Genomic DNA, 12,248 nt, shown 5'->3' on the forward strand with positions numbered 1-12,248 from the left:
ACCAAGCTTATAGAAATAGTCTTAATAAAGAAAAAAACATTAGATTATTTCATCGAATCTTTTGGATTCGTACTTTCGCGCCAGAACTTCTTTGAATTTGCCGTTCACCCTTAAGCGCTTCATCCTTAGCTATACTGGCCTCGACTTACTAATTTGTTACGTTTCTTTTACTATTTTATAATTGAGATCGAACAAAACACTATATTTCAATTTTTATTTGAAAGTGATTACTTGAAAATGTTAGGCAACAAAACCGTTTGCTGACAGTTGCTATTAGTTAAGTTAAAAAGCAAGCAAACTAGGGGGCAGCTACAGAAAGTTCGATAAGCACTCAAGCTAGCTGATTGCCATTATGGCAGTGATTTCCTTATTAGTATCTTTTTATACTTGTAATCGAACCAATTGGTAGTCCATTTTTAAAAAATGCAAGGAGAGTCAGTGAAAAGGAAAGAAAAAAAGAAACCCAGAGTCGGAGTCGGAGTCGGCATGTTTTCTAACGACTCCGACTCCACAGCCCTGGTTAAAACAACGTTTGAAATAAAAACGGCAAAATAAATTGCGTAAGCATGGTTTGTAGTTGTGGCGACGAGGTAGTTAATATAAAAAAGTTTTGAGCGTTGACCTTTGAGGTATGAGTAATCCGAGTGATGAGCTCAATTGGAATAGTCCTCTCTTAGCCTGCGCAAAACTTTTTGCCCCCCAAAAACGCCAAAACAAGTGTATACATTCTATTTAGATTTTTTTCCCGTTTTACAAAGTTATTCTCTCACGTTCAAATAATTTTGACGGATGAGAAAAGGTGGAGAGGCAGGTGCCTCCTCAAAGATGAAGGCACCTGCCATTACATTTTGCGTCCTTTTCCATGCCATGGAAAAAATGGCCACATCCACATCGAAGGCTGCCGTTATGGCAGCCTTCGATGTGGATGTGGCCATTTTTTCCCCTAACACAGTGCGACATAACCCCTAACACAGTGCGATCACACCACACTTCCACATTCTCACTACCACAATGATTCACTTCCACATTTTAAACACGAGTCTAAAGGGGAGAGGGAATTACATTCAAACTGAGAATTGGCATGAAAGAAATTTCGCTTACATGTCCGTTGTCATCCATCTGGTTGTTGGTGAGTTTGAGTTTGTCGAATGAAACTACCTGTTTCATCCACTGAGTACCTTTCGCAGGGGAGTCTGGATGGACGTGCATTCTGGGAGGCATATTCGGGTCAGCTTTTCCAGCTACAACCCAACTGGAGCTGAGGGAGAAAATATATATGTGTATCAGTTGATCACCATGTTATGTCAAAATGAACAAGAAACACGAGCACGCATGCGTTGAGTTATGCACACTTGTTCTTTGATTTGCATGAAATTTAATATGATTTCTTTATCAACTTAAGGGAAGATATAGGTAATTTTTCAAATTGTTTTAAACTCAAAATCATTTATTAAAGTTTCTAGCAATTGTAATTACTAAACTAAAGGTTATGATTCACACATTTTCAGCAAAAATTATATGCTCTTTTTTCGGCATTACACAGAACCATTTCTTTAGTTCAAGAAAATAGAGCTGGAATGAGAGGCTACCTTTCTTAGAATAAAGGAAGCATTTTGCGCATAAATTAATCCTAAATCAACGATATTCATTAAAGCATTCTATTTTATCAAAACGATGTCAGTTTTCTCGTCGGGTACTCTGAGAGATCAACACTATTTTATTTGACTGGTGACGAGGAAAGTAAGTAAAGAAATATCTTTAGGAGAAAATGTTTAAGGAAATATCAGAGCCAGACTGACGCAAGTCAAAAATTGCTGTTTTCCATTTGTTTATGCATTGTATGTAGAAGCATATTCCGCAGCCATCGAGCCATGTGAATGTTATTCTTAAAAAAGAATCGTTTTCAATTTTTTACCAGGGTTAAAAGAGTCGCGCCCCATCCTTTGCATGCGCCAGAAAAAAGCTTTTCCCCTCGCCTGTAAAATTATCATACTGTGACTTACGTCCTTCTGGCTCTGAGGTTCAGGTATTTGTGGAGAACTGCATAAACGTGTTTCGGGGTTACAAGGAACCCCCCTTTCAAGCAAAAGAAGTGAACTTACGGATGAGGAGTGTGACTCCGACCCGAAGCACATGCATACAGCTCTCTGCAAATTTGTGCGATTAGACGTTGTTATATTTCCTTTTAATATATAATAATATTTTTGCGTCGAAAATAAATATTATGGTATAATAATTATTTTTTTCAATCTATTGAAGTCAAATTTCATCTAATCAATCGAGCTTTTAAATTCGTTCGGTTCCTCTAGAGCCGCAGATGAATTAGGCCCAGACCATTAAGACCAAGCCACCCAGCCTTGAACGTCTTAGCTTAGGGAGCACTAGAAAATTGGAATAAGCTGTGGTCTTAATTTGTTTAATATTATACTTAAAATCAAGAGCAAACACATAATGTGCAGAGCAATGTGACTTTTAGTATCACAACATAGTAACACTAAGGGTTCAATTTCAGAGCACCGACACTATGACAAAAAAAGTGCGCGGTTACAATTTCAAAAACTAAAATTACTGAGATAATAAAAAGTTGGAATTGGGCCTTTAAGTTATTTATTTATTATTATTATAATTTTTTACAATCGTTTCTATTTATTTTTTAAAAACATTAAGTGAGATACTCATGAATGTAAATCGTACCTGTGGAAGGCGTACCGGTACCTCTTGTCGTCAACAGGTACAAAATCCATCATTAGAATATAATCTGCTATTGGGTCCATGCCATAAATTTTTACTTGAAACGTTGGAAACATCCTTCTGGAACATGAAATAGCTATTTGAATACTTCATTTAAAAAATAAAAATAAAATCAGAACAGAAGCTGTAAATGCATTTTACATATTTAGAGGTCCTTAAGATATTAAAACGAAGTAAATAAAAATGACAAAGTGATACAGTTAAACACCGTACGAGATAGAAATTACTGAATATCGGGCACTCTAGAACCGCGTTTAAAATAGAAATTCAAACTTCTTTCAGCAAGCGAAAATTCCACTGAACCATATTTCACGATATGTCAAGTTCACTTACGCCATGCTGGGCAGGCGCTCAGTCCGGGGTCTTTCCCGGTGCAATGCACCACGTACGCAGACAACTAGCGCAGCCAGAGTTACTTTCTGGAACGTTTTTTTTTTTAAATCCAAAACAGTCCTTGCATGTGTATAAATAGCTGTATTAGGATTGGCAATAAGGTTAAAACTAATGCCTCTGTGGGGTGTCCCCCCCCCTCACCGCGAGACTGCCGCACACCACTGTCGGCCAACGAACCCAGTCATACGGTGCGCCCGCTATTTCACTTTGCCCCACATTTTTCTACTTTTAACAGCAGGTGATAAAGTTAATTTTCTGAAAGTATTAGTTTTAAAAATAAATTACATAAAATGCAATCCCTAAAAGGGGAGATTGTAGGACTCAATTTTTAAAAGAGAAAAAGACAAAAGAATAATTCCCAATGCGGAAATCGACGGTTTTAATTCTAAAAGGGGAACTAATTACGTGGTTCGAAAATTTTTAGCTAGATACGACAAATTCAGTTAAGGGATTCTCCACAAATGATGTTATACTTTAAAAGGGGTGGGGGTGAAATTGGCACAATTTTAACAAGGGGAAGGAGGATGTGACAAGGAGTGTGACGTGATAACATTTTTTATATCAGTATGCTTATGAAAAACAGCTTGACATGTGACAAGGGGAGGGGAAGGGGAAAGGGAATTGACACTGTGATAAAGGGGGCAGTCAAATTCGTTGAAAATAGTGTGAAATCATTTATATCTGCTACTGAAAATAGACTGACTGAAAATAAAGAGTAATCTTATTTTGTTTGCGGTGTAAAACACTTCTGTTATATTCAATAAGTTACCGCCCTATAGCCAGGGCTAAGGCAGAAATACATGAAATGCGCCGCCAGCTCAGTCAATTCCACCCGAGGACTGCAGTTTCGTGCTTATTAGCACTCATCAGCCCGGCATAGGAATGACTGAGCTGGAGGCTTTTCCACCTCCAGCTCAGTCATTCCTATGCCGGGCTGATGAGTGCTAATAAGCACGAAACTGCAGTCCTCGGCTGGAATTGACTGAGCTGGCGGTGTATTTCATGTACTTCTCTTATAGTCTAAAACAGAGCTTTATTTCTAACAAAGAAAAGTAGCAGCCAAGGGCGCCCATATGGGAGGGGGGACAAGTGGGGGCTCAAGCCCCCTCCCCCTTTGAAGTTAGAACTTACTTGCTTTTAGTACTTTTTCTTTGCAAAAATGTAAAAACATTTCTTCTTCAGCAATTAATGAATAAGTTATTAAAATGAAAATGAAAATAAAAATATAATGATATAAATAAAAATAAAATGAAAATATCCTGCTAAACCATGGGGAAAATATCTGAGCCCTCCACGATTAAAATTTTGCGTATGGGAGCCCGTTAAGTCTTCAGAATTTGTTTTCATACCAAGCGCGAATTCAGAGAAGGGATCTTGGGGGCTTGTGACCCCCTCTTCTCGCTTGAAGTTACCTAAAATAGCCAAAAACTGCCTTTTTTATATTTATAATTCGAATAGTTACCCCGTACGCCCTATTTGAGCTCGAATGCTATACTCAGTGCTGTATTTGGGGTGGGGGGGGGGAGACGCCTGTCGTCGAAATATTTCATATTTAACTGTAGAAATAATACAAATAAATGTAAAGTGAGTTTAAATCACCTGTTCTTTTAGTGAGTTACCAAAAACCCCAAGATAACTTCTCCCAAATATTTCTTTTCCAACTTTAGTACTGGTTACACGTTGCACTAATGATTCTTCCACCTTCCCAATAATGATACCATCCAAAAGCGGAAGCTGGATCCTCCCTTATTTCACACTTAAACTCGTGGGTTCCGCCCCCTGCTCGTTTCGCTCGCCAATCACGTTCGCTGCCTGCAGCGGGTGACAATTGATGATTTTAATGATATATTAATCTATGCATATCTCTGGCTCGATAAGGTTTAGAGGAGTGGAACAAAGCGGAATGGCTTCCTCTGGATATCCTGTATCCAACGCTACCAGTATCGACATGATAGACTTTGACAGTCGGAGGAGATAGGTTTAAGGACACAACCACACAGAGACACACACACAGAGATTTTACCAATATATGGCCTGAACTCCGTCGCATGAGTGAATATATTTACAAGTACAGAAGGCTCCCACGAAAACTAAACCCTCATTAAATGCGTATTGCCCCTTTCAACGGATAAAACAGATTATGCTCACAATACAATTTTGTTTTGTGCCAAGATGATCATTAAAGAGAAAAATAAAATACCGGCACTCTCTTTTTAAGTCGCATAACGAACTTCTAATGTTTGTAAGAATTCACGAGAAAATAAAAATAATTTCTTGAGTTCAAAAATGGGAACAGCACTTCAATATAGATAACAATATAAAGTGTCCATCTTTTTGATAGCGGCACGTATACGCTATGCAGTAAATCAAATTCCTCGGATCAAGTCATAACTCTAATAACGTTTAATAAGCAATCGCGCGCAGCAGTTCTCTGGCCTTATTATCGTTATATTTTAGGAGATTACAAAACCTTATCAAATAAACACTCGTCCCCGTATCAGCAGTTAAGGCTAGTTAGAGGTCAGATTTTAAGCTCCGATCTTGATATTGTGCAGCGTACTGTAAACCAACTGCCTACGATAATATTTTTTACGATGTCAGAGCAGCTTTTCTTGGGGTTGTGGGAACGATTACATTCTGGTCCTTTTGATCTTTAACCTCTGAGGTTTTTTGACTTATGAATACCGGTTTTATTAAATTGTTTATACTGGCGAAATCGTTCAGAAAATAGATTTTTTTTTGTTTAATTTGTAATCCCAAATGAGAAAACAGAAACCGGCGATTTTTTTATTTATATTTTTAAGCGATAAGAAAACAGATAACAATTTGTTTCAGAAATGTGTATTCTCGAGGTATTCCAGAAGTCACAAAGCAGTTGAAAATATTTAAAGATAAAACACTGAAAATATAGACATGGCCTGATTTTATCTTTGGTAGACCCTGGGCAATGAAAATATTGGAATCCCTCCCCCTCAACATTCGCATTGTAGTATTACAAATGTATTCCTTGGAATATACTGGCATGAAATACTTAAAAAGTATAGAAGTGTTAAAATAAGTAAAAAGAAAATTTTTGAACTTCATCGATGAGTTGTTGCAGATACGCTCATATTTGGAAGCAAATTCGTATCAAATAGTAGAATAGAATACGAAAATAAAAAAAAAATGCTTTTGCTAGCAGGGTATAAACATAAATAGTTTTTCTGGGTTATGTTTAGTTTAAAAATATAATTGCAGAAATATATGAATAATTGTTTTGAAAGTAGTCGGCCACGTTTAATGCTTTTAGTAAAATGTTTGTTGCATCAGTAAGCAGTTGATCGCAAAGCTACCAGGTTGAACTAAAAGGATGTCTTATCCACAACTAACAGAATTATATCCATAGGCGACTCGTGAGAGGGGGGGGGGGGGGAGGAGGCACGGGCCTCTTCCAAAAGTAAAAGGACCTTGCCCTTCCACTTTTCAAAGTTCAAATTAACGATGGATTGAAACATATTTTTTTTAATGTGAATAAATTGATTTTACGAAAGTAAAAACTTAATTTTCACAATTTTAGGTCCGTCGTGTTCCGATTTTTTTAAAGAAGGTAATTTTATCAATAATGACATAAATCTACTAATATAGTCCAATTTTTTGAAAATAATAAGGGACTCACCCCCTAACCTAGATCCCTTTAGCCACCCCCATTCACTTTCTCTGGTGCATCAGCCGTCTATGCCTGTATTTATAGCATTATTTAAATTAGGCAGTGCTTTGCTCAGGTGGAAACTCCATTCTCATAAGAATTTCATTTGCTACAAATTTGATAATAAGAAAATATGAATTAAGAAATTTATTTAACCTTGACATCAGTGCAATGCTACCTATCTACTTCTCAAGCCTGTTTTCTCCAAGGCTTATAATTATACTTCCACAAATAACTATTCATATTTCTGTAATTGGGATTTAGAATAGAGCACAACTAAAGAAAAAATGTTTTCCATTTTATGTTTGAGAATCGTTTTCTGATACGGCTGAATGTTACATAGACAAAATTAAACGCGTAAAATTCTAGATCAGCGGTCGACAATCACCAACGGGCGACCATTTCATTGAAAATGGCTACCAAAAAATCAAGTCTTAGTCGCTAAAAATGGCAACTATGTCACTTTGTGTTTCTTTATTTGTTGAAAATTATATTGTAGGTATATCGTGCAACGACAACACGCTTCTAATTCTGATATGTTCAGCATTGTCAACTACACCTTGGAAACGTAATTTGGAGCAAATTTCCTTAGGGTTAATTATTTCTTGCGATGAATATATTTAAAAAAAAAAAATGGGTACCAAAAGTGAAAAGTGGCTACCATTTTTGACTCTGGTAGCCAGTGGTTACTATTCAGAAAAAAATCAAAACATACAATGTGACTCTGTTATACAAAGATGCCCATCCCCGAAAAGCATGGGCTCACCCCCTCCAGCTGCCATGAAGCAACACCAAAGAAAGACCCTTCCAAAAAGAAAGAAAAACACCTCTCAAAAGATTTCAATGTCTCAGTCTGACTGCGCCATGACCCCTCCTAAGTGGACACCCCTGTGTCATAAATAAAAACGACTTTCTACGAAGCAAATTTGATATCATTATTTGAATAATTTGCACTACGATTTGCAAGACTAAGTGAAAACACAGACGAAGGAAAGCTGCCAGGAAAAAAAAAAACAATGACTGAAAGAAAACGCCTTGCAAAATATCAATCTGTAACTGCCACAAGATTCTTCCCTTTGTTTTTCTTCTGATTCCATACCACATGTTTAGACCGTCCTCGCTCGATGCCAGATTCTGAGACCCTTTTATTTTAACTTTCGAATGATCGATGGCAATAAAGGGGGCGTGGCTCGAGGAAGCATCGCACGTGCTCGTCTTCAGGATCTGTCAGCAGAGGGTCTACCTGACAAATGGTTGGAGGGACCAATAATGGCAGCCACATGCCCAGAGGTAAACATTGATGGAAACTTCTTACTTTCGAAATGTTTATGAAGACGCGTTAAAATTGTTTGGGTTACTGATATAAACAAATGTGTTTGCCATCAATCTAAGTGCAAATGTTTTTTCTGAGCTTCTGAGCCAGTTTCTAGCAGAAATTATTATAAACAAGGGATAAATTAATGCAAACCACATTCTTCTTCCAATATACGTGTAGAAAGTTAGTCTTGTTAGCCTAGAAGGGACCCAAAAAAAAAAAAAAAAAAAAAGGCGTTTTGAGCAGTAAGTTTGAGCGAGAGGGCACTGAGACTTCAGGACAGTAGTTAAACATACAGATGAAGGTCTTGGAAGCGTTTTGAGAAGCAGGACATTGCTTGTGGGAAGGTTAAAGGTAATATCTGCAGAAATGAGTTTTTGACATGTTTCAAGAAATGTGTTTTTGATTCCATACTAATAGTAGTGAAATGTTGGAATGTGACTTTTTTTTTCGTGCTTAATTTTCAGTGGAACCAAATGAGCAAGTTTGTACAATAAAACTTGAGCAAGTTTGTACAATAAAATTTAAGAACAATAGATGACAAAAAAGCAAAAAAAAAAAGAAAAATGTTCAGATATTGCCTTTTTTTACCTTCCCACTGCAGATTGGCAGTTTGATGCAAATTTACGTCGGTGAAAAGGTCCACCGTAAGTTTTTTAAAGGCTATATTTTTTGTAAGTAAATAAATAACTTTAAAAAAACATTTGGTTTACATTTTTAAATGAAACATAACGATAACCTTTTGAGAAATGCTTTCAGCAGAAAACAAGCTGATAATAGCCCCGTTAATTTTAGGCCCTTGATGGACCTATTATTCCTCAGGAATATACGCAGTGATAACTGAGGAGTTGACATTGAAAAGGAGTTAAGGGAGGGGGTGGTGATAAATCAAAGTTGCACAGGAGAAGAAAAACACGATTAGGAGTCACTTAAAAAACTGCTGAAACCATACTAATCACTCGTTTGTAACCTGCAAAAAGTTCATTTTGAAAATAAATGGATTCATTAGTATAGTTTTAGCAATATTTTAATGCCTCCTGATCGTTTTTTTTTTCTCCTGAAGAATTTTGCTTTTGCCACTTTCTTTTTTATTGTCAGTGCTACAATTCTAGAGGAATCCCTATAGATCGGAGGATGAATAATATTGTAGATTCAGACCCAGACTTCTAAGAGTAAAATGCTTTTGATACAAATACTGCACTAGCTCAGGCTCAGACGATTAAAAGGATTGTTTTGTTGCCTGATCCACGCAATAAGTTAATAAAATTTATCTAATTCAACATGATTTGATTCAAACGTTAAAACTTTCGTAAACAATTTGTATACCCTTATATTTATACAGATTTTCTTTTCAAAGCATTCTAGTATATTAGCTTTGTTATGTTTCATTTCTTTTCGTTTCCCAGCAAGATTCCGAATACTTTCTGGAAGCAAACCAGCTCTGCTGCTAGCTTACTAAAGGATGAATGGCGTAGAACTGAAATTCTGAGTTTACCTGTACCACTTGCGCTAAAAGATTTAAAAAACGAAAACGATGGAACCTGAGTTTCAAAGTTCTAAGGATGGTTCAAAAATTTTTTTTTTTCCAGTTAGAGTCCTGGACACCCCATATTTTTTTTTTTTTAGACTTACTAATAGTGTTATGCTGTAAAAGTTTCAGCTTCTTACTCAAATGTTAAGAGGGTGCTCAATGACCTTCATTTAACATTAGCCGTAGCATAGAAAATGCCACAAATTTAGAAACATTTCATTTCCCCAGTTTTTTTTTCTGTAAATAATTATTTTATTGCAATGTATATGCATATTACTCGTGTATATTATAATATGTAGCATTGTTTTTTCAGTTCAATGTATTTTTTAACCCCCCTCCCCATACGTTTGGGGGAAGGGGTTGAGCACCTTCTTAAAATTTGAGTAAGAAGATAAAACTTTAAAGCATAATCCTATTAGTAAGTCTAAAAAAATAAGGGGTGTTCAGGACTCTAGGTGATTTTTTTTTTTTTTTTTGAACCACCCTAGTATACTTGTTCTACTTGTTTTAAAAGCCTTTAATTCAAAGACTGTCTGGAAGAAAATCAGCTTATGCTGCTATCTCACTAATGAATAAATTGAATAGTATTAAACTTCGTAGTGTGCCTGTACCACTTTCCCTAAAAGCTTTCGAAAACGAAAACACTGGAACCTGAGCTTCAAAACATAACTGGTCCACTTGGTCTAAAAACCGCTAAAAACGAAAAAACTGGGATCTGAACTTCCAAGAGTATCTGAACCACTCACTCTAAAAACCTTCAAGGTACAAGAAAGCTGTAATCTTGGTTTGAAAATCCCGTCATTACATGAAGAGTAGAATTATTGCATGTGTGTTTACAGAATATCAAAAATCTTGTGCATTTTTATTAATTTTGATCAGGGATTTATATGTATAAATTCATGAAAATCTTTTTGCAGTGGTAAATAAACAAAAATCATAAATTTCTCATTGGAGGATAATATTAGTTGATGCAGAAGAAAAAAAAAAGATGTAAGTGACAAATGAGCAACTTTTTTAGAGTACGGAGTTTGAATCATGTATGAGCTTCCGTTTAGGGGTCGTTCTAAATCACTTTACGTATCTGCATCTGCCAGAGGTACACTAACGTTTTTTACTATAAAATTAATTAGCTACATAATTTGCATTAGTTATCTTCAAATTTTAAAATTTGTAACTTTCATCACATTGATTCAAGTTGCCTCAATTATCCTTTCAAGTTGTAAAACAAAAATTAAGAGCTAATTCTTCAAAAATGAATAAATTAAGTACTAATGACAATATAATAAAGTTAATATTAAAAAGAGGGAGGACGCGACTTATAAATAATCAAAGCATAACTCAGTCGTTAGCAGGAGATGTAAGTACCTGTCACCCAGATCCTCATTCCTCCTGCTCTTCTAACAAAAAGCAGACTTATTGAATGTCCGAAAGAACAGCAAGATTTAGGGTTTCAAGGAGTCGCTATCATCAGTTCTGAGGAACAGTTGATAAAAAGAGTTAAGTGCGAAAGTCTCAGTGAGTGTGCCTCTGTAACATTTACAACTCTTAAACAAAGTAAACTTTTTGCCATTTAAACTTAACTAATCAATTGCTTCAAGCTATTTTCTTTAAGTTAAGGGTTACAAGAGTTATGTTTGAATTTAAGAAAACCTTGACTAAAATAAGTTTCGCTAAAAACACTCTCCATACGATAAAGTCAGCTTTTAAACAAAACAAAAAAAAAAAAAAAAAGAGAGAGAGAGAGAGGGAGAGAAAACTTTTATTTGGTTCATTCTGTTGTATATACAATCAGGACCCGATTAATGTATAAGGGGATCCTAGATCAAATACTTTTTCTGGTTTCTCTGTAATCAAACCTTATAAACGCAAGTATTCACGAGGAACCAGGCATGCCTACTTCAAGAGTGATGTGGTGCTCAACTACTAGCTTCAAACATTTGTTGCGGTGTGCAGAACATCCCGCACCTTAAGTAAGTGGAAGAAACGGCAACAAATGATCGAGAAAATGTTTATTTTCTCTTTTTCTGAACAAAATGAATGAAATGTAAGCAGTTTTAGTCATTTTGAGGCTCTTTATAAATCAGGGAAGATAGGCCATGATCTAGTTGGCCTGTTCAGTTACCAGGCCCTCAACGAAGCCACCACAAGTAAATTTACTGATACACAGATAACAGGGCTGCAGAGTCGGAGTCAAAATGACACTGCAACTCCGATTCTTGGAATTTTAAACCTTCGATCCGCGATTCATACTCCGACTCCTTTACCCCAAAATGAGTCCAACTCCGACTCTCCGGCTATATTTCGGCGCTTTCACAAAGTAACGAAATTTCTGTCGTAAACTTCCTGCATTATTATTGGTTGTACTGGAGTACATAATTTGATCACCACGATCTCGGGTGGCAAATCCCTTACTGATTGGCCGTCATTTATTCCATCATTAAAAATTTTCCTTTTTGCTTCCAATGGACCATGATTTGTTGAAAACTTAAAGATGTCACTGTGTTGCTGCAAAGCCATAGCAACAATCCAGGATCGCACCGAGGAAGTGTTTGGAATTAACCCATCCAGAATCG

At 36.3% G+C, this 12,248-nt stretch overlaps 1 protein-coding gene across 1 annotated transcript in view; it reads right to left on the reverse strand.

Annotated features, from left to right (window-relative positions):
- The window catches only part of LOC129219897 (T-box transcription factor TBX10-like), a 76,562-nt gene that overhangs the window by 22,691 nt on the left and 41,623 nt on the right, over nt 1-12,248 (reverse strand). Inside the window, exons 3-4 of the mRNA XM_054854211.1 lie at nt 2,695-2,811; nt 1,102-1,258 (exon numbers count right to left, since the gene is read on the reverse strand). Of these exons, the coding sequence (XP_054710186.1) occupies nt 1,102-1,258; nt 2,695-2,811 (274 nt within the window). The remainder of the gene's footprint in view (nt 1-1,101; nt 1,259-2,694; nt 2,812-12,248) is intronic.

The sequence above is a fragment of the Uloborus diversus genome, chromosome 4 (assembly GCF_026930045.1).
Source record: "Uloborus diversus isolate 005 chromosome 4, Udiv.v.3.1, whole genome shotgun sequence".
Taxonomy (NCBI): domain Eukaryota; kingdom Metazoa; phylum Arthropoda; class Arachnida; order Araneae; family Uloboridae; genus Uloborus; species Uloborus diversus.